A 24,726-nucleotide genomic window follows, 5' to 3' on the forward strand; every position below is an offset into this window, starting at 1 on the left:
ATTTCAGCACTATTTATTGTAAACACATTGCACCAAACACTTGTTTGATGGATTTAATCTCTGACTTTTAGAGGGAATAAAGAATGTCTGTCTATCCACCCGGCTATGGAGTAAGTTAGATGTGTTAATCCATAAAATCCTTTTGATAAAACGAAATGTCGTTTCGATCAGCGGTCAGCCATTCAGAAACTACACGACCTCCATCTAACAAGTCCAACGTTCACAAACATTTCTATCACCCTGACGTGCAAAAAGCTGTACGTAGTTGCGAAGCAAAAAAAAAGAGATCTATTAAAAACTCCTGTATGGTTTTGTTAAGCCGTTAAATGTAGCGTAACTGTTGATGTGATGGACCTAGCGGAATGTTCGTTTGTCAGGGGATTAGATAATGATGCATGTCATAAGATCTGCAAGCCTTTGTATGACAAGGGTGATCTTGACACGATAAGAACTATTTTTAATCTACGAATCGCAAAAACAAACATATAAGTAAACCTTATATTTTTGAAAGACATAGTATACACTTATTTAATGGCTTTTGGTGGGATAGCTCATTTATTAAACCCGAGACAGGAACGATTTCCCGAGGATTTGCCTGAGAAGAATACATATAGTTCTTGTTAAGCATAGGCGTCGGAACCGGGGGGGGGGGGGGGGGGTGGGGGGGGGGCTAGGGGGGCTTAGACCTAACCATTAGGGACATAGCATCATAGAGGGTTCAGCCCCCCCCCCCCCCCCCCCACTTTTTCTCGCAGCAAAGATAATTGTTCCTAAATTTACCCCCCCCCCCCCCCCCCGGGATTAGGATTTCCATGATTTTGGGAATATTTTTTTTCCTCAATATTTCTGAGGATTAGTGTAGCCCCCCACTTTCAATTTGCTTCCGACGCCAGTGTTAAGGATGCTCAATGGACCATGGTCAACAAATTAACCATCAGATCTACCAAAAACTTTTAGATATGGTTTCTTTACCTATGAACTATTATTTTGAAGAGAAAAAATCCATTATTTTTACATATTGGAAATAGGCTTTTACAATCTTTTCATATAAAGCTCTTCTTCTGAAGGAGATCAAAATAGTTTAAAATGGCCACGAACATCGAGCCCTCTTAAGGGTTTAATGAAAGAGCCACCCAACTCAGGGATATCGAATAATTACAATCGCAACTTCTCGGGCCTTTCCGACAGAGCTCGAAATACACCTTGAATGTATATAAGAGGCGTCCACAAAAACCCTCTTTTTATAAAACTCGATATAAATCAACAAATGTATGTGTTTGGAGAGATGTGTGCTTTACTTCCTTAAAGTTCTAAAACCCGGTATTGTTTTAATACATCCGGGAAGTTTTTCCGAGCTCTGCCAGAAAGGCGCAATTGAACCTGCTGATCTCAATCGCTAACGTCATTGTGCTGAATATGGTTCAAGTGGGCTTTTCTGATAATCCGTTGTCCGTCCGTCCGTCTGTCTGTCTGTCTGTAAACTTTTCACATTTTTGACTTCTTCTCAACAACCCCTGGGCCATTTTAACCGAACTTGGTACAAAGCATTCTTATGGGAAGGGGATTCTAAATGTTAAAATAAAGGCTAAACCCTTATTTAAGAGATAATTGCGAAACAGTGAGTAGAGGGTGTGTGTCTTTAAAAATCTTCTGCTGAAGAACCACTTAACAATATACAAAAGCTTGTATGTATATACATGTATAGTGAAAAATTCTATACTGTAAAAATCTTTACCCCCGGACCAAAACTGAGGCACTAAGCGGGGTTCAAAATTTAAAATAGAAATACATAGGAAAAATGTTTATAAATCTTCTCAAGAACCATTGTACCAGAAATGCCAATATTTATACAAAAGCTTGTATATATAGTGAAGATTCTAAATTGTAAAAATCGTGACCCTCAGATCAAAACTGAGGCCCCAGGCGGGTTTCAAAGTTTACCATAGAAATACATTATGTAAATAGTGCCTGTTTGGGAGGGTAACAGTTGAAATGACACCCCGAGGAAACCATTGTCAACCGACGCGAAGCGGAGGTTGACAATGGTTTTCGAGAGGTGTCGATTTCAACTGTTATCCTCCCAAACAGGCACTATTTATTTTTTTATATTGAATGTCTTAATTTTAGAGAATATTTATATTGCTTTTATATAGAATTACGTGAATTCTACGGCGAACTGTACGCGCATTATTTACGCGCATGTAACAATTCGTTGTGTTTCCCGTTGCTAAGTGTGTTGCTAACGCTGAGGGTTATAGAACGGATTATCAACTGCGTCTTAACCAATCAGATTTCAGTATTTAACATGAAAGTATGATAAAATAAAATGTTTATAAATCTTCTTCTCAAGAACCACTGCACCAGAGATGCCTATATTTACATGAAAGCTTGTATATATACATGTAGTTAAGATTCTAAATTATAAAAATTGTGAGCCCCTGACCAAAACTAGGGCCCCAGGTGGAGTTTAAAGTTTAACATAGAAATGCATAAGAAAAATGTTTAATTATCTTTTTCTCAAGAACCACTGCGCCGGAAATGCCAATACTTACACAAAAGCTTGTGTATATAGTGAAGATTCTAAATTGTAAAAATCAAGACCCCCGGACCCAAACTGGGACCAAGGCGGGGATCAAAGTTTAACATAAATAGCAAAATGTTTAAAAATCTTCTCAGGAACTACAGTGCAACAGTTTGAGATATTACTATGAATACATCCTTGGCTATTGTCAATTCTAAATTGTTCAAATCGGTACTCCCGGTTTTATACGGGGCACCAAGAGGGGTTCAAAGTTTAACATAGAATATATATATATATGAAACATGTTTAAAAATCTTCCTCTCGAGAACTACAATCATGATGTAACAGTTTTTGAGATTACTGTGCAAGGATCATCAAATAGTGAAAATTCTAAATTGTAAAAGCCGTGACCCTAGCCAACACTTGGGCAGCAGAAGGGGTTCAAAGTTTAACAAAGAAGTATATTGGGAAAATGTTTAAAAAATTTCTTCTCAAGAACTACATTGCTACAGTTTGTGAGATTACTACGCAAACATCCTCAAATAATGTAAATTCAAAATTGTAAAAGCCAACTCCTAGACCAACAATGGGGCCCCAGAAAGGGGTTCAAAGTGTAGAACAGAAAAAAGCATATGCTATGAAATATTCTTAGGAACTGTTGTTCAGGTGAGCGATGTGACCCATGGGCCTCTTGTTAAATAGTGTTAGAGAAAGCCAACCTATCAAATTTCAAAGAAACAAAAATTGGAGTCAAAATTTAAATGACAGCATTCCGAGGGGTGTGCAGCACATTTTATACCTCGGAGCATAGCTTTGCTATAAGTAAAAACGCTGACACAATGATGAATAGCTGTCTTACCATCTCAACTTCATATAGACAAAAGTATTATAATATTCCTTATAACTCAAAGCAATAATTATGTGTGGAATTCAATAACTTTAATATTAGAGTCCATGCGTTTGATACTGATGCATAAATGACACGAAAAAGGCATAACTAGAAACATATCTCAACTTTACCTCTTTTGCAATCGGTAAAAGCAACATCGGCGACACTGATGAAATAACTGCTACTTTCAATTAGTCTGAAGCGCACGATGAATGCAACGTCAATTTTTCCAAAGTCCCAAACGTGTCCCCTGTCATACAAGTAACATTAATGAAGTGAACGACGAACACATCTCGTTTTTTTTTTTTCAAAAACATTTAACCAATTAAATTACATTTATTACACTTCTTTTCAGTTACAAATGTGGCATTAAAATAAAGGTAGAATTCAAAAGCTCGCGTTAGTGAATCGTGTATTTTCTGCAAAAAGTGCACATGTATTTGTCACACTCAATATTCATACGCTGACAAATCAAAAAAGTGAGACTGCTATTTGGTTTTGTAACTGGCAGTATTAACACAGTAATACATTTTAGAAATAGAAAATTATTTGAGCTCAGATGTAAATACTATTTTTATCCTTAATTTCTGATTAAAAAAATTACAACTAAACTCAAAGTTTAATTAACGTTTTTGTTCCACTTAATATAAGGATAATTCCTGAAGGTGGAGGTCCCTCCCCCGTTGGAATGCTTAAAAAAACATCACTGTCTGTCTTCGAATTCTTTTCTAGAACATGACTATAAATTGTGTTTATCGCTTCACCATTCAAAACACAGCTTTATCTACAGTTTATGCAGTCAGTCAGAATTTTTGACGTTTTTAGCACTCTCAAAGATCTTAAGATAGCGGAATAAATGAGCATCTATCACTTTTAACAAAACAAAGACATCAACAAATCGAACGCTTAAATACAACGCCTGTCGCAATAAACCTAAGTGACGTCAAATGGAAAATTAATTGGCCACTTAAACGTACCGGAAGCTCAGTTCCTGTTTACGTTGAATTCGAGAAGTCTAAGAGCTCTGTGACATTTTATAATAGTTTGAACAGTGACAGTCATGATATAACAAAACTAATCAATGGTTATTCATTATCAATGATGGTGTGTTCGATTGTCTATTCCGTATCCCTTTCTTGCAATTATGTCGATAGTAGTCATTTCAATGATATACGGCTATATTTTTCTGCGCGAGATTTCTGACCGATTTAATATCAAATTCAAGTCATCTGTACCTGTCATGCTCCGTTTTGCATACGCAAGTCTTGTATGAAGTTTGTAAAAGAGGAGAGAATTGAGAAAGAACTAGGTCATACTCACTGCTTCTCCTTGCTTTCGATGTTAAAATTTTTAAAGGATAAAACTTTCTGAGAATCAATTGACGTCGCTTGGAGTGAAATGTTTCCAAATCCCTTTGAATTCCATGTCAAACACGTATTCCCAGCGGAACCAGTAATAACAGGTGATTCCAAGTAACCATTTTCAGACCCAGTGAAGGTAATTTCTGACAATAATAGATATGCATTGAGATCCATACAACGAACATATCAAATATGAAAATTTGAATTAATTTTAATTAAATTAAACAAAAATTTATTGAAAAACCAAAAAAAAAAGAGGCGGCAACAACAAAACAAAACAAGCTTGTTGACTTAAAAAGCACTTATACCAGTGTACAGTAAAACACAGTTATAGCGAACACGCTTATAATGAATTGACGCTTACAGCGAAGTGACTCATTTCCCGTGACTTTATTTCGTGTTGTAAACTTATTCGATATAACGAATTACGCTTATAACGAAGCAAAATCGCCTGTCCCTGGCACTTCGTTATAAGCGAGTTTTACATGTACATGTACATTGTAGGTTTTATTTTATTTTACATGTAGGATATAGATATAAAAAAAAATGCTTAATTAAACATTCATTTGGACAATGGTGTTATTGATCGACATCTTTTCTTTTTTATGCTCCATTGTTTGTAAAAGTATCACTTTTAATTAATGTAGATCATCTATATCAGATCATTAATGAGAATAATTGAGCTCTCCTCAGTAGATTTATCCACCCAGACTTAAAAGTCACACGAAGATTGCAATACACCTGAAACAATGATCGTAATCAAAATGTCAGGACTTCATTTGCAATATATCGGAATTATTTTATGTATTTCTAGATTGCAGTTCTAAGTACTTTTCCAGAAAGTAGGTCAAACGAACCAATGTTGCAAAACCTCTTGTATTTACATTTATTCCTGGAATACTGACATACATGTATATGATCTGCTGCAATTTTTCACCGCTACAAGGTTAAAAGCTGTTTCGCCATGTTTTCTCTTATCAAAACTCTTCCATTGGCACTTAAGTTAATTTGAATTTGCAATTTCAGTTTGATATTGTGACTTAATAGAGGGTAAATGAACACAAGAGCATATACAGAAGTTTGATAATGATGAATCTAATTCTTATATGCATAATTATGCGGATCCAGAAATTGTTTTTATGAAGGGGGTCTGTGCGGGAGTATTTGAGTTTGCCATGGGTTAAGGGGATCAGAAGCATATTTTTGGCAATTTTTCTAAGTAAGATTTAGAAATTAATTAGAATTTTTCATAAGGGAGTCTGACCCCGACCCCTTCTGGATCCGCGCATGCTCTGTTCAGTGTTTACCTTGTTCGGGAGTATCGAAAGGATACCTAGTCCAATTAGACCATTGCGCATTGTGGAGCGACCAGGAACAGTCTAACTGTGTATGGCAATTGGCATCTATTTAAAAAGGAAGGGAAACGTGCACATAATATGCCTTACAGTAATTATCCTAGCTTTACTTCCTTATCAAAACTTCAATTTAATACCATTAAAGTCAATTAAGTTTACCCAAAATTACCATATGAATCAACTTCAAGGAATATGTTGTAAATGTCGAAGATATTTTGCGGTGTATTTTTTAAACGTAAAGGATTGTATTGCATAAGCGTCAAAGACAGCAGATCTGTTTGATTTTTGTGCAACATGGACGGACTTTTATCGATTACGTGTTTGACATCGCTGCAGTCTCCCGATATATTCAGGCACAGTGCTGTTTGAGATCTTGCTTCTGGTTTCCTGAAAAGGAAAATAAAATAAAACTATATCACTCTATTACTGAAATCCTACTCAACACTTTCAAAATTGAAAATGTTCTAATTATGTTCTAATTATACAATTTTGTTCTCATTTTCGGTTGTGACGATTAAGAAATTCCTTCTGTACTTTTTGTTATTCATGTCGTATTAAAGAGGTTAGAGTCAAGATTTTTGGTCAAATTTTATATTTTCATTTTTATTGATTACAAGGCTTTAGTAATGCGATGGTCAACTAGTGTCTGAGTGTTAACCAGAGAGTGATAAGCAAGATACAGAGTTAACAACTCTTTGTTATGTAAACAAGGCTCGTGTCATGTTTTTGTATATTGATTCAATTTACCGGTAAAGAATCTTTTTCCGAGATTATTTTTCTATCTACTAAGTTTTAGGAACATTTATAAATAGTTCCTAGCGTTTGTTATACATGTAGGTCTAAACCTGGATATCTATTTTAAACATTCAAAATGCAAACAAAAACATGGTATGTGCTTTGTTTACATATTATACATGTATGTAACTAAGAATTACTGTGTCTCTCTTATAACTCATCGACTGACACTCAGATTAAAGAAGACTATTAGAAATGCCTTACTGAAGCACTATATTACAATATAAACGGAAAATTTTTTGATCAAGCTCGTAACCATCCCCCTTTAAAAAATGCTTTCTTACTTTGTATTAAATTAAACGTGCAAAACATTGTAAATGTAGCATTCAATTACAAAAAGCGAAAATAATTTATACAAGATAATTTCAAAGTTTCAGGGCTTGATTGATTTTAATTTAACACTCTCAGATTCTGCCTATAATGAAACAGAAGAGTAAACTCGAAGCAAACCTGATTTTCATAATGATTTCATTTTATCAGCCGACACCGCGTGAAGGATTAGCTTTGATTTATGCAGTGCATCCACATATCTTGATTTCATGTCGAATGTAAGATGATTATAGGGTGAAATATGATATGATCGCACGCAGGTATTATGGTGATCAATTTTTGTTTTGTATCTGTTGCTTAAAAGTTAAAAATATGCCAAATCCGTTAACACTTCAGAAAATAAAATACAAAAAGAAACTTTTTCTGAACACATCCTATTATTGACTGCACGCATTTTCATGATAAAACTGTGATTTGTTAAAATATAAAAGACATATATATATTCAAAGCCAGCAACAGTTTTTTTTTTTTTTTTTTTTTATTTATTTATTTATTTTTAATTTTCATATATTACTCTTCTATATCAGTCTGCATGTATAATTTGCTTAAGTATATAGGAGTACCAAAAAAAAAAAACAGCACTCAAATTGTCTAAGGAATGAATTCGTTAATTATACGAATATACGTGTCTAGTGTTGTCAGCTTTATAAACTGAGACTGTACATGTTATCAAGTCCTGTGAAAAACCCTGCAGGTGTCATAACAGTATTTCACTGAAGGTTCAAAACATGGCTGAGCCAAAATAATTCCCGAATTTTCCTTTGAATATGGGGCGTTTCCGCACGCGACAGGAGCTGATTTTTTTTATGAGATGAAAAACAACGTGTAAGAGGTCTAACTATCCCATTTTTGTAATAATGCGAGGCCATTTGAATTTTTGATGCGTGTTGTTTCCGGAGGGGGGTGAAAAGGCCCGGGGTTGATTTTCAAGAACATGTGTAACTTCGAGGTAAACAAAGTCTCACGCCTTGCTGGATGCACGTGTGTATTTTGCTAGAAAATTGCAAATGAAGCGTTGTTTAAAAAGATGTCAAGAGAATTTTTCCAGAAGTTCGTTTTGAATTTTTAATCTGTATGTAAAGTTGTGCAATTTTGGCAAGAATATATAGTATACAATTATTTAATGCTTGAGCAGTCAATAGACCAGAACACCAAGGGAAAAAATTCTGGTCTATTGACTGTTCAAGCATTAAATAATTGTTTTATTACCTAATTCCTTTTTTAGTTTTCCGGGTTTACAATTTGCATATTGCAGATAGTTTCGTGCAATTATGCAATATACTCAGATTTTTTTTTCATCTTTTACATGCACCAAACCTGTTGCATGCATTACAACATCTCAATTTAATATTAGTTAACACAAAGAAGGGGGAGTCTTCAACCCATTAGATTTTAAGTAGTCTTTTACCATATATAAAGCTTTAGATTATATGATACTCCATTTTTGATAACATTGAATTTGGTTTCATTAAGTATTAAAAACAGCGTCTATGTAAAGGAATATACATTCCCTGAGAACTATCGAAAGGATGTAACATTAACATACCCGCGTTCTGAAATACGTTGCCGGTCCAATAGATCGCAGTCTATTGACCAGCGGTCCAATAGATCGCAGTCTATTGACCGGCGGTCTAATAGATCGCAGTCTATTGACCGGCAGTTCAAAATAGAGGCAAATATTTAATTTGTAATAAAACAACAAAATCCCTTTGATAAGGTAATAATATAACATACACGCGTTCTGATATACGTTGCCGGTCCAATAGATAACAGTCTATTGACCGGCGGTCCAATAGATCGAAGTCTATTGACCGGCGGTCTAATAGATCGCAGTCTATTGACCGGCAGTTCAAAATAGACGCAAATATTTAATTTGTAATAAAACAACAAAATCCCTTTGATTAGGTAATAATAAAATTTAATACTGTAGTGACACCTGCAGATAACCCTAGATCTGCTACAAAAGATTCAGGATTGATCTGGTTTAACTATAGAATTATCCATAGAATATTAGGTACTAACAAAATACTACACATGTGTAAAATTAAAAATTTCCCACTATGTTCAATATGTTTATTAGAACCAGAAACAATTATACACATTTCTTCATTTATTGTCCATCCATCTCTTAGAAACGCTTCATAATGTCTGAATGGAGAAAGTCTGGTGAAAGAATTGTATTCGTTGCCTAAACTGTTATTTTTGTTTTCCAGAAAAGAAATACATAGCTATAAATTTAATTATCATGTTATTAAGAGACATATTTTTAGCCAATCTAGAAAAGGCTTATATTGGATTTGATAACGCTGTGAAATATTTACTAATTAAATTACTATTCTTTAGGGAAAAAATAGTGCCGGAAAATAGATTTTCTCAAAGAAAACGGTCAAAATAGGCATGCCTCTTTGATGTGGCATAATATGTAGTAAGACCTTATCATGTATAATTTAATGTTTACTTTCCCAACTTGTTTGTGGGGTGTGAGTGGATGGTATATATGTATTTTTATTGAAAATGAATAAAAAAAAGTCTTGTGGGGCGTAAAAGGCTTTTCAGGGGGCTCATATAAAAAGCAGTACCTGCAAATTTCAATAGCTTTGAAGCCCCGTCCGAATCTCTTTTGCCATTCCAAGAATGTCCACTAAAAGGGCTTACAAATTTGGAGTAAATGACTTATTCGTGCCTACAATACTCCACAGAACCTGTCGTATGTTTTCTAACTAAGCTGTAACACATTTTATATTAGTTTTAATGTCAATAATATATTTTTTAGATTTATTAGTTGATAAATATTCACCCGAATTAAACCGAAAGACAAACTTATTATTTTGTGTAATGAAAAAAGTACCCTTATCGAACCAACTTGAAGGTTGTAAAATGTACGGAATTTGTTCAAAATTTAACCCTAAGGTGTTAGACGTCCATAATATTTATCTCTACTGCTAATGGTGTTGTTTGATGGTGTCACTAAGCACTTATACATATATTAACGCTGATAAAATGTCAATGATATAATTTTTCCCAGATACAAATATCAAATTGTATGATTTACAGACGTTTAAGGATATTAACAAATGTCAATTATGGGGTGAAAAGTATATGATGCTTTTTTCAGTAGATATCTAAAACGGCTTTGTTTTTAGACGTTCATTTGAGCAATATGAATAACCACCAATTTTGATATATTAAAAAACCCCTCTTTATTTCACAGATTTTAACAATTTTTATCACGACCCGTGAATCGGTCTTAGGAAAAAAGAAGAAAGATTTTTTTTATGAGTAGGCATCTGGGAATCCTGATAAAGAAAGAAAATAATGGAAAAAAGCAACACATGGGGGGTATCTAATGATCGAATCTATACTCTGGTATAAAAGTGTTATCATAGTCTTTGTTTTCAACTCACGTCAGCACTATTTAACATTATTTCTTTCAGATCGTGTAGCTATGGGTGTGAATAACTGCTAAGTACCGTATATCACCGAGTTTTGGATAAAAGACTAACAGCGACATAAAACTCTTTCACTGAATTTCTGGCAGAAATAATGATTAGAGCAATGATCTTGATCACAACTCAAGATGGTAAGTTAATAATTAAACCACAGATTGAATAAGACACAAAAGGCCAAGAAAGGAATAACTGTCGGTAGAAAGATTGAACAGTCATGTAAATACCCATATTTATACTTAAAGTTATTTTAGTAAATTTGTAGGACCTGGTGCCCCATTAGGTCACTTCTTCTTTGTCTTTCACAATTGGATACCCGCACGTTAAAGAAATAACCGGAAGTTCAATGTCTGTGTATAATCTAATGTCAGCTAAAATCAGTATCATTATATTTTCTTACACATAGACATAACCGGTAAATTGAATTTTGGCAATACATGTTCCATCTAGTCATTTTTTTTTCAAAATAATTAAGGTGAGCAAGTAAAGATATATTTGGTTTTTAAAGTAGAAAGAAACATATAAAAAGCTTTTAATAACAAATTACAGACACCTTTCCCCAAAGACCGATTACGTACAATAAACATTTATTGTCATCAATTAATATTTTCTATACATTGGCAAATACAAATTGAAAAAAAATGAGGTCCTTCGAAATGCTTTTTCTGTCTGTTCCCACATGAAATTGGCTTAAGAACATTTTTGCTTCATATGAAGAAAAACAATATATTACACAGAGAGAGAGAGAGAGAGAGAGAGAGAGAGAGAGAGAGAGAGAGAGAGAGAGAGAGAGAGAGAGAGAGAGAGAGAGAGAGAGAGAGAGAGAGAAAGAGAAAGAGAGAGAGAGAGAGAAAGAAAGAAAGAGAGAAAATGAAATGAAAGCGATAATTATGTTGTATAGACGGTATATGTTCGGTCTACTCTTTATGACGTAGAAGTCTAGTCTATAGAATAATTTAGGTCCATTATAATTAGAAAATAAGGCACTCGAGAAATAGCTTTTAACTGTCATTTATTCAAGGTTGAAAAGGATTGATGAACCATTATTTCAAAATCATAAAATCAATACAGAGTACATTAGAGTCATCAACAAGTTTCATTTATTGTTTAAATCATTCTCTTAAAAAAGAAGAGTTGAGATGATATTGAAATGTATATAATCAGAGACACAGCCTCATTATCATAATTAAATTGAAAAAAAAGTCGCCATATTCAAATATATCTTGTTTATAAACTCAACAGATTAAGCTGAATATTTTCGCGGAAATAATAATAATAATGAGAGAGAGAGAGATAGAGAGAGAGAAAGAGGGAGAGAGATCTGCCTTATAGTGATATTTCAAATGTCTCTAAAATGTGCTATACGTCCCAGGATATTTGGAGTTTATGTTGATTTTATTTTGAATGGTAAATTCACCGTGCTATTTAAGGAATGATAAATCATTCTTTGAGTATTATGAGGTGATCAAATACCGTCAGGAGTGTTCAAATTTAATATAGCCCGAAGGGATTTGTGATAAAATTAATCATGCCCGACCGTATTTGGACACCTCATAATCTACCCCCCCCCCCCAAAAAAAAAAATATTCGTCGATACTAATATATACATAATATATACATTACAAAATCGATTCGTATTTTCATTTCAGAAAAAAGACACTGGAAAATGCAAATGTTTACGCTTAAAATAAAAATAAAAATAAAAGTATGAATCTTCATTACATTTAACCATAACCTTTGAATAGACGGTATATCTATATAGATTGAGGTCGATTTTAACTAGGAAGAATAACACTGAATTGACGTAGCTTTTTTTCTTTTTATTACTTTTATGTTGTCGCTAGTATAAACATATTTGTTACATTATCAGATAGGTTTAAATATCAATGCAAAATTGAAAATCACACCAGTTTACAATTTATTTAATTAGAATAAGAAATAAAAAATATATATATGTACATGTATACTCATTCGAAGTTTCAAACAATCTTGATGAAGGTATAAATTATTTACTTTTCAAATGTAACGTAATTCTTGGTAAAATAATAATAAAAAAATCAATATAAATATATCAAAAAGCAGCACTAATCAGAATTTTCCACCTTCTTTTCGTTCAAAGAATTAATTGAAGTAATTGATGAAATAGTTTTCTAGATTTTGGTATTGATCAACCATGACATTCGATTAATAATAAATCTGCAGAGAAAAAACAATAACAATTATGCAATGTCTTCGATATCCGTCACTTATGAATATTTATGATCAAAAATTTCATTTGTCTGTCTGGTCCCCTTCACATTTTACCCAGACTAATAACAATAAAACGCAGAAATAATAACAACCCAATTGACTCTTGTAGTCTACTTAGTGCATTCTGTTTGTTTTAATGTTTGGTTTTTGAAACACATCGACTCTATAGGGTCTATTCAATCCATATTGCCACAAGATACGGTATGTTGGGCCATTCACGTTGCTTAAGTTTCAATACCATACACCAGTGGTTAGTGGTTGGTTTATCCAGGCTCATTAAACAACATGGGATCATTAACTGCACAAACGTTCATTGTGGCAATTAAAACATTGTAATCATTATAATAGAGTGTCTGGCGTTTTTCTCGATCCAAACCAAGTATTAGGTATATACATGTACATGTAGAAGTACTAACATCTGTATTCAGTGTCTTTATCCATTTCTGCATATAAAATTACAATGCATCTACCTAGAGGGTTTGTATGTAAACACGTACAAAGCCTGTCGTACTCAAGTGTTGAGAATTCAAGTTTTTAAATTTATTTGATTATTTGTTCATAATTTTTGCACAAAAAAATGAACGTTTTTGATAGTATACTCACATTTTTGATAGTATACTCACATTTGGCAGATACTTTCTATTGATGTATTATGATAGGATACTTAAATTTGGCAGATACTTTCTATTGATGCATTATAGTAGGATACTTACATTTTGCAGATACTTTCTACAGAAGCATTATCAGCTCCGAGATAACTGTTGCTGACAGTTTCACCATGAAATGGTCTCACAATACACGAGTCTTCAATCCCGTTCTCTGAATTCACAATCACATTTTTCTGACATTTCAAATGAAGAATAAAATTCCGGATCGCCTTTCCTCTTAGGCACCTTTCTTCCGAAATCTTGAAGTCTATCTTTAAAATTTCCACTGAATAAGACGCAGGGACGAAGAGTAAAATAACTGAACAGTAGGCAAAACCGAATATTTTTTCCATTTTATTGAAATTCACGATGCCTTTTCGCTAGGTAAATCAATTAAAGTAGTAGCCATGTAGGAACCTCTATTTATATGTCGTAACTATAAAAAAAAACCACCTGCTCACTAGTAAGTTAATGCATCCAAATCCACATCCTAAACAAAGGCGGCGTGTAGACTATCTCCCAGAGGAAATATAGATGTGGGATCTGATGACACCAATAAATAAAGTGAGGCTGAAAACAGCTGATCTATGCAAGGGATCTTTTCTAAAGCAAAAGTAAAAATAGAAGTTGTTGAGCTTGAGTAGTTTGACAAACAACAGGTTGCATTGTAACCTTGAAATCAATTGTTATGATGGCTTCTTGCCTCTCGCCCTCTTTGATTTGAGTGGGAGGTTTCGCCTAGGAGCAGCAATAAAGGATGATTACGGAGGAGTTCAGAATTTCTTCCCTCTGTGTAGGCAATATATTCATTTTATAGATGGACAACGAAGTTTGTTCCAATGGAATACGAATGGATGGCAAAATCAATAGCAATATCCTTCCGAGATGGGAAAATCTGGTCAAGATAAACAGCCATTTATTATTTTCCTTTGTATGTCACACGACTTAAGTCAAAGTGGAGATCATTTATTTCATCACTTCTTTACATAAACTTATTTATAGGTCGTTCATGATCAGTTATCTAGCTTGTTCTATTTCCCGTGTCTAACTGTTTACACGAGCCCCGCGCAATAAAAATCAAGTTTTACATAACAACGACGCCTGATAGGTAGTACTTGACATGGACACGTGTAGAACATCTAGACATTGCAAAGTAGACCGTGAAATCAAAAGTGTCGTTTTTAGAATTTTCTTTTCTGACGGAAATTGTTAACTTCAAACATAATCTGTGATAGTTTTTCCGTATGCAATCTTGGCTGACTTAACCAAGTTCTTTAAACAATAAAATGTTTTCATTGTTGTTGTTCATGCTGGTATGAATGTAACGAAAACTGTAGACAAATTTAATTCATTACCCGCATATACTAATACCGCGAGACTAGATTCTTATAAGAACATTTTCGGAATTATATTTGATAGTTAATGGCGTTGCTTGTGTATGTAAGTCATAATTAAAAAAAAAATATTTGTAAGAAAATAGTTTTAAAATCATTTAGAATAATTATGAGAAGCACATTGTGTATAATGTTCAAAACTCACAAATATGATGTATGTGAATTAACGCACCGATCGCGAGTTACCATAGTATGTTACTGGTGACCAATATACTCTTCTTGACAATACAGGGCGGCATGATACGGGAATTTTAAAGAATATTAAAGGCCAATAAAGTAACATTTATTATATGTACGTACAATGCCATAAGACTTTTTTCGGTTTCAATCATTTATATATAAGGATATAATACGCCAATCAGTCCTAAATATACCAAAAGTAGATATGTGCCATTACTTGAAGGTTTGTAGCTCTATAATTTTCACTCTACAATTATAGATCAGGATTGATTCCACGATAAGGTCCTGCTTGCTTCTACGTTTGAAAGGCTGACCACAAGTTCCAGGGCCTGAGTAATTCTTGCTAAGCTCAAAATTATATATCTAATGGATTCTTAACTTTACAAGACTATCCCAGTTATCTATAGACGATTTTCAACAAAACGTTCTACAAACGACTTAGCGAGTGTCTTATCATTTGTTCGCTTGTATGCATGTCTTCTGATCAAATGTAAAAAAAAAAATGGGATTATCCTGTTCGACGAATTATTTAAATGGTTCGAGATTTAAAATATAAAACAAATATTAATATTATTCCTTATGATATTGCAAGCCATTTTAAAAGATAACCATTTAACAGATAGCGTTCAACGATTTGTATCGTAATTGCAATTTTATTACAGGGAATAAATTGAAAAAAAACATATTTGTATATATATAAAAAGATTGACCAACTATTACCATTTTAATTTTTCCTCTGTCGAGCATTAGTGCATTTCTTAATGCAGTTGGTGTCAATTGTTAAAAATTGTTTTTAGCAGGTAAAAACAGTTTAGTAAAAAATACCAGTTCGTCATTTTCTCGCTACACGTAACCTAAACTACTATCATATAAATAGGGAAGACTAGGCTTGGTGCATGGGTAATATACCATAAACCAACTTTGGTGGAAATTGTAAAAACAAAACAAAACCCAAGGAGTGTAATACAGATGTACAATTTAAGAGTCAATCAAAGAGTCATTTCAGTATACAGGGATGACAAATGACTACCTTGTCTCACGAGATTCAAATCGTCCCCTGTTATTGGAAAGCTTATATAATAATCAAGGATAGCATACGCAGACTGCTTTCCATTATCCCAAGAGACATTTTGCATTCCACAGTAGTTAATAGATAAAGCTTGAATGCACAGTATAGTTGATTACTTTCCGTGGGCTTTTTGAAAAATCTCATCCATTTCGTAACCAACACTTCCTATGCTGGGATGGATGGGCATTAAATGGACGAATCCGATGTAATGAGGCATGCTATCACAGTTCGCAGCCAGGGTATTAAAATATTGCGGGGTTTTTTTATCAAGTCATTTTTGTATTTTTGAGATGCTGTTGATACAATCCCTAACTGTTCGTCAAGCTATAACTGTAGATAATCATTTCTGTTGAACTACTAGCTATAAACAGACAAGAAATTCCCATTTGGCCAAAATTTAAAAAAATATCTAGATCTGATGTGCACTGAATCAAATGTGAAACATGGGCTTCCCCCAAGGCAGATACCATACAAAATGGAGGTTAATAACCATTGAATGGTGTCATTGGGGATATCACAGACCTGCTCATTTATGGTTAAAGTCATGCAGTATCGATGTAAATTCAGTGGAGTGAAGTGCTTTTGCTTTTTAAAAGAAAAGATGACTGAACTAAATCTCAAGATCGTTTTGCCGCACATTTTTTTAAAGGATTTTTTTGTTTACATACATGTAGGTTCAATATACCAGTAAAAATTCCTTTTTAAGCTAATTTGTCTATCTTCATATTCATTTTAATTTAAGCATAAGTAAACAGTTCCTAACGATTAACATATTCATTTTTGGTCTAAAACGGAAATTTTGTTTTCAACGTTCAAAATGTAAACAAAAGCTTTGCTTACATAGCAGATAATTGTAAGGTATTAAACTTGTTTATAACTTAACGAATGACACTTAAATTTTGGTTGCCTATTAAAAATGCATTGCCGAAGCATTAATTGAAAACATTAAATCGGGAAAATATTTTTTGACCAAAATCGTGACCATGCCCCTTTAAAAGTACCATGATTGACAGAAAGCGGTATACATTGTCTGTTTACTAGTATATGGAAGCTCTCTCTCTCTCTCTCTCTCTCTCTCTCTCTCTCTCTCTCTCTCTCTCTCTCTCTCTCTCTCATAATGTTTGCCTGATAGAAAACCAAAACAAAAATATAAATCTCTCAGACACTGTTCCTCAAACAGAAACCCTATAATTTTTTTTATGTCACTGTCTTGGTTTTACAAATCACGAGTCCGCATGGAAAATGACAATTTTTCTCATAAATGGATGACGTTGATTCTTCCCGGAACAAGTCTTCCCACATTGGCATAAATCAAATGTTCATTTTATTATTTTTTCTTTCTTTCCGATTAATTTTGGATTACATAAACGATCTCAGGGAGATATCAGTAAATCTTTCACAAATAACACTAATCTTAAAAATTCATTTATAATATTTCTTTCACCCAGTAGATAACGAATGTTCTTCCAATTATTCTCTTACACCCATGTCTTTTAAATACACCGTGCATTACTCTAATTGTCATAAACGTATAATTCAAATCTAAAATAAAATTATGAAATACATGTGGATGTAAATCTAAATGTAGAATAAAAAACCAAAAAATATTTAACAAGAGATAAAAATAAATAAAATAGCATTAATTTGAGTGTTTATCTATTTTACTTGCAATACAATACAGTCAATTTTCTAGGAAGTTTTGAAAAACAAATACGTCAGACTCTGAACAACGATTCCAAGATTGTCTATCTATCTGAACATATCACTTAAAACGGCTGTCAGCAAACTCATTCCAAAAAGTCTTGTTTTAGACGGCACTGTAACACGATTACTCATTATTTCTAATATTAGACATACCTGTTCATGATGGCAATATAGCGTATTCTGATACAGGTAGCAGTTACAGAATGAAATTTATACAATCACGTAATTATATGGTTTCTATATACTCTTCCCTCATTCACAAAGTCAATGGCACTGTTTCCATTCCTGATGATCATGTCACTTTTTTGACGATTATAACACATATTTAAAAAAAAATGTATAGAAAGATAAAATATGTTCAAAATATAATGATTTTTAAAATTTTTAATTAAAAAAGTCATCCGGTGTTCGTTTTCTTTTTGGTGAAATATGAAGGTGAATCAGATGAGCAGTTTAATGTATCTCACTACATCAAGACTAATACAGTAACTATTTTGGAGACTTAGTCACAAGATGGCGATTTAATTTTTTTGTTGAATCGATTGTGTCGATCGATTTTGTTGAATATCATCATAGCTCAGTGGTTAAAGTATCGGGCTTGCTTGTAAACCGCAAACCACGAGTTCAAATTCGACTAGAGTTTTAATTCATATTTACTGAAATAAATTTTTGTAAATCATAATTTTTATTTGCAAAATTTCTTATTCTTTGCCCAATTGATTTATATAGCCTATGCATCATGCTTTCTGTTATAATCAAGTAATTTTCTGCTGTTTTGAGAAATTATTTCAAGACGTAGCGAACAACCTTAAAATACTCAAGCGCAACCATTTTCATGCGTTTTGCACTTATGATATCACGAATCTTCGTGAAACAAGCCTGCATGGATCTGTATTTCTTATGTACTAACGTTTGAATTCTTTCGTTTTTAGCTCACCTGATTTGAAAGTTTCTTCATTTATCTTAATGATTTTTCTCAGTATAATATGATTTATATCAAAAATTTAATAAACCAACCTTTTATATCGCATCTAAATTGTTAGCTCTGAAATAAAGTATAAAATGTCTCTAGGTCATTTTTCGTAAAAATGGGATTGAATCATGAAAAAATGTGTGTCTATTAGGTATCATTGCGCCAATCTTAATGTGTGTTTTAGCCGAAATGTTCGGCATTAAATGGCCAAAAATTACAACGTAGATATACTGGAAATTTATAATAAAATGACAATGTTCAAATACAAAAGCTTCTGGTGAAAACTGATAGAATCATTTCTGTAATGTAAAACCAAACCTTTATCTGATGGTGGCCTACTTTAATATCAAAAGGTTAGGAGTATTAGTCTGTTAATCTAAATCCAGCGTGTTCAAACGAAAAGCAATGAAACCTCTTTTTATTATCCTATCAATCAGACAAGTCCTAGAGTAAAAATCCAGGAAGTCATCGGATATTTACATTGTATACATGTATGTATAAATATGGTGTCCGGATAGGGCCATTTGCGTTAGCGCGACATCGCGTTCAGGTAAACGAGACATCGCGCTAACACACAACACGCCGTCGCGCTAACGCAACTTTGCATAACACGCCGTCGCGCTAACACACAACACGCCGTCGCGCTAACGCAACTTTGCACAACACGCCGTCGCGCTAACGCAACTTTGCACAACACGCCGTCGCGCTAACACACAACACGCCGTCGCGCTAACACACAACACGCCGTCGCGCTAACGCAACTTTGCATAACACGCCGTCGCGCTAACACACACCACGCCGTCGCGCTAACGCAACTTTGCACAACACGCCGTCGCGCTAACGCAACTTTGCACAACACGCCGTCGCGCTAACACACAACACGCCGTCGCGCTAACACACAACACGCCGTCGCGCTAACACAACTTTGCACAACACGCCGTCGCGCTAACGCAACTTTGCACAACACGCCGTCGCGCTAACACACAACACGCCGTCGCGCTAACACACAACACGCCGTCGCGCTAACGCAACTTTGCATAACACGCCGTCGCGCTAACACACACCACGCCGTCGCGCTAACGCAACTTTGCACAACACGCCGTCGCGCTAACGCAACTTTGCACAACACGCCGTCGCGCTAACACACAACACGCCGTCGCGCTAACACAACTTTGCACAACACGCCGTCGCGCTAACGCAACTTTGAAAGTTTCACAGTCTAGTAGGAAGTCGTGTCCGGAAATATCAGACTGCGCATGCTTAAATATGTAGGCATGCACGCAAGCATGGATGAAAAATAAATAAAATGTACTTTGAAATATATATATTATTTTCATTTATTATCAATGCATATGAATAAAAATATAGTTACTAGTGTGTCACTGTATAAGGATATGAATTATTATAAAATCTACCAATTGATACATTTACCTTAAATATTTAATTCATTAAATCAACAATAATATATTCATGACACATAGGCGTCGGAACCGGTGGGGGGGGGGGGGGGGAGCCCCCCCCCCCCTCTTTTTTTGATAAGTTATACCTAACCATTAGGAACATAGCAGAATATAGGGTTCAGCCCCCCCCCCCCCCCACACTTTTTATCGCAGGAAACATAATTGTTCCGTAACGTACGTTTGAAATATTTAGAAGTTGGAGTAAAAGGCATAACCCCCCACCCCCACGGATTAGGATTTTCATGATTTTGGGAATTAGGTTTTTCTCTCTCAATATTTCTGAGGATCAGTCTAGCCCCCCACTTTCAATTTGCTTCCGACGCCAGTGTGACATGTTATATACCTGTAATTTTACATTTTAAAATTTCTTTGCTTTGGTAATATACAGAGCACCTAATATGAATTTGTGACATGTACATGTTATAAATATATCATTGCTAAATTAATTAATTACATCAAATATTTAAGCTAAATTTATCAATTGGTAGATTTATTAATAATTTATATGCACTCTAGCATATCCTTATACAGTGACATTCTAGTAACTATATTTTTATTCATATGTATTGATAATAATTGAAAATAATATATGTACATATGTATTTCAAAGTACATTTTATTTATTTTTCATCCATGCTTGCGTGCATGCCTACATATTTAAGCATGCGCAGTCTGATATTTCCGGACACGACTTCCTACTAGACTGTGAAACTTGCAAAGTTGCGTTAGCGCGACGGCGTGTTGTGCAAAGTTGTGTTAGCGCGACGGCGTGTTGTGTGTTAGCGCGACGGCGTGTTGTGTGTTAGCGCGACGGCGTGTTGTGTGTTAGCGCGACGGCGTGTTGTGCAAAGTTGCGTTAGCGCGACGGCGTGTTGTGCAAAGTTGCGTTAGCGCGACGGCGTGTTGTGTGTTAGCGCGACGGCGTGTTATGCAAAGTTGCGTTAGCGCGACGGCGTGTTGTGTGTTAGCGCGACGGCGTGTTGTGCAAAGTTGCGTTAGCGCGACGGCGTGTTGTGCAAAGTTGCGTTAGCGCGACGGCGTGTTGTGTGTTAGCGCGACGGCGTGTTATGCAAAGTTGCGTTAGCGCGACGGCGTGTTGTGTGTTAGCGCGATGTCTCGTTTACCTGAACGCGATGTCGCGCTAACGCAAATGGCCCTATCCGGACACCATATATAAACATATTTACTGGCGTCTGTAACTTTTGTACACATTTTACAATTAAGACCTTTATGTTCTTTGGAACAGATTGTCTAGTTGGACAAAGCACACTACAGTAAAGGACTTAAAGAATGGTTCAAAAGAAATTCAAGGCCCCTTTATAAAATGTTTACAAAGAAAATCAAAAATATAGAAGCGTTAAAAAAAAATCAGCACAGGAACTAAAAATAAAATAAAATAAAATAAACAAAAAACCCATCTAATTTTAATTACGTAAGCCGAAGCCTCTTCATTAATGGTAAATAAAAGTTTGTTGAAACCATGACAAGTTTATCATATTGAAATATTAAAACTATTCTTTTTTAGAGCGTTGAGTTTTAAGTCGGACTTTCTAGTAACTACGAGTCGTTTGAATTTAAAATAAGCTTTCTGAAAATAACCAACAATTCATTTCCGTTGACTAAGACTACAATGTAGACACAAATAAGTCACAAAATTAAATCAAATATAAACCCTGCATCACAAATTGACAACGAAATGTAAAAAATAAAGTGTCAATGTGGACATCAGCTAACCAGGAGAGCTAACTCTCTCAATGATTTTTTTGTGTAGATGTACACAATTTTATCAATGTTATGGCATTCTTTACATTAATGTATTCTTCAATTTTTTAAAAAACACATTAGTATATAAAAAGTAGTACACTAGAGTACATGTTAGTATGATCATCTAGAATTAAGTGGATCATCACAAGTAATAAGGAATTGAAACTCTTTACCATTTTCGTTTTAAAGAAAGTTCATGGATTTTTTTTCTTTATACATTACTTCATCTACCAACTTCTACAGGTAAGTCAGAATCTATTGAAAATAATTCAGATATTAAAAGCTTTAAATCAAAATGCTAAAATATGTTCGGAAAAAGAAGTTTACACCAAAATATATCTCTTTCTCACTTTTATATAGGGTATCTGTTTAATTTAATCAAGGGTATTTCTAACGGTTTACCCAACAACTGTAAAATTAATGCTGTTCCTTCTCCTTTTTCCCAAAAATAACAACGTTTGTTTTTTTATGTTATTTTTATATGCCAAACTTACAGCAATATGTATGAAAAAACACACAAATGAAAAAAAACAAAACAAAAAGCAAAACAAACCAAAAAAAACAACATAGCCACCCCCCCCCCAAAAAAATAAACAAACAAAAACGTTGAGAAGGTTTTGTAGATTTAATTTTGTTACAGACAACTATATTGTAGTATCACCATATACGAGAACAAACAAACTACAGTACAAATTGTCACCTTTTTTGAATTTAACAAAATAAATGATATTCATTGTTAAATTACTAGTATTCTACAAGATCATTAAAATTTCTTGCGAACATAAATGGTAAAAACTAGATACGATCTCGTTACGAGTAACGAGTAGGTCTTCCGTTCAATTTTGTAAACGATTCCATTAAAATATCAAAGAAATTTCAGAATTTCCACTCAACCCCTCCCTTTCAGATAATGTATACGATTGTCAATATCCTTTCAAATGCTTAACAAAGAGTTTTGCTTTATCACATACAGCACATTAAAGATTTAATATTTTAGTCCCCTAATATCCCTAATGACGTCATCAGTGGGTGTGGCAATGGGTTTTACAAACTAATATTGTTACAATCAACAACTTTACTTCTATAATGGTTTACAAAATCCTAATCGTTTTTAAGGTATTTGTAAGAGTTGTTTTTAAGTTATTTGTAATAGAAATTACGAGTCTCTTGGCCCCTAATTAAAGGGGCCAGCCCCTTTTTCTTGATTTCTGTGAAAAGGTCTTAAGAATACAAACATTTTGTGCTCTTACACCCATCTTAAATTGTTGTTCATTTTTGAGATACAACTGTTTGAATATTTTAGGGGCCAGTCCTGTAGATCACTAATGGGGACAGACATTGGTGTTGTGATGAGTGGAATCGATTTAAATCATAAATGCAAACATTTTCTCTTCTATGATGTCTAACAAAATATGTCTCCTTTTCTAGATATATTGCGTCAAAGTTTATGTACTTTGGCCCCTAAAAATCCCTTATTGCGTAATAAAGGGGCGTGGCAATGATTTTTTCTGATAGATATTGGTATTATCAACAACTTTGCTTCTATAATTGATACCAATATCTTTATCGTTTTTAAGTTATTTGTAATAGAAATTACGAGTCTCTTGGCCCCTGATGAAAGGGGCCAGCCACTTTTTCTTGATTTCTTTGAAAAGGTCTTAAGAATACAAACATTTTTGCTCTTGCACCTATCTTAAACTGTTGTTCATGTTTGAGATACAAATGTTTGAATATTTTAGGGGCCAGCCCTGTAGATCCCTAATGCGGACAGACATTGGTGTTTTGACAAGTGGAATCGATTTAAATCATTAATGCAAACATTTTCTTCTCTATGATGTCTAACAAAATATGTCTACTTCTCTTGATATATTGCGTCAAAGTTTAAGTACTTTGGCCCCTAAAAATCCCTAATTACGTAATAAATGGGCGTGGCAAAGATATTTTCTAATAGATATTGGTACGATCAACAACTTTGCTTCTATAATGCATTACAAAATCTTTATCATTTTTAAGCTATTTGTTATAGAGTTTACGAGTGTCTTGGCCCCTTATTTAAGGGGCCAGCCCCTTTTTCTTAAATTGAATCGAAAGGTCTTATAAATTCTAACATTTTTTGTTCTGATATCTATTTAAAATTGTTCTTCATTTTTGAAATACAAATGTTTGAATATTTAAGTGGCCAGCCCTCTAGATCCTTAATGGGGACGGAAATTCGTGTTTTGATAAGTGGAATCGATTTAAATCATAAATTCAAACATTTTCTCTTCTATAATGTCTAACAAAATAGTTTTGCTTCTCTAGTTATATTGCGTCAAAGTTTAAGTACTCTAGCCCCTAAAAATCCCTTATTACGTAATAAATGGGCGTGGCAATGATTTTTTCTAATAGATATTGGTACGATCAACAACTTTGCTTCTACAATGCATTAGAAAATCTTTATCGTTTTTAAGTTATTTGTAATAGAGTTTAAGAGTGCCGTGGCCCCTAAATAAAGGGGCCAGCCCCTTTTTCTTAATTTTGTTGGAAAGAACTTTTGATTATCTACCACTTTTGTTATACATGTCTTAACAAAATATCAACTGATAAAA

At 34.0% G+C, this 24,726-nt stretch overlaps 1 protein-coding gene across 1 annotated transcript in view; it reads right to left on the reverse strand.

The window, feature by feature from the left end:
* LOC128192680 (uncharacterized) overlaps nucleotides 1–14,639 on the reverse strand; it is a 45,576-nt gene extending 30,937 nt beyond the window's left edge. Inside the window, exons 1-5 of the mRNA XM_052865560.1 lie at nucleotides 13,661–14,639; nucleotides 6,296–6,513; nucleotides 6,079–6,174; nucleotides 4,731–4,914; nucleotides 3,542–3,660 (exon numbers count right to left, since the gene is read on the reverse strand). Coding sequence (XP_052721520.1) covers nucleotides 3,542–3,660; nucleotides 4,731–4,914; nucleotides 6,079–6,174; nucleotides 6,296–6,513; nucleotides 13,661–13,947 — 904 coding nt within the window. The 5' untranslated portion in view covers nucleotides 13,948–14,639. The remainder of the gene's footprint in view (nucleotides 1–3,541; nucleotides 3,661–4,730; nucleotides 4,915–6,078; nucleotides 6,175–6,295; nucleotides 6,514–13,660) is intronic.
* Between the last annotated feature and the right edge of the window lie 10,087 nt (nucleotides 14,640–24,726).

This window comes from Crassostrea angulata, chromosome 7, assembly GCF_025612915.1.
Source record: "Crassostrea angulata isolate pt1a10 chromosome 7, ASM2561291v2, whole genome shotgun sequence".
Lineage (NCBI taxonomy): Eukaryota > Metazoa > Mollusca > Bivalvia > Ostreida > Ostreidae > Magallana > Magallana angulata.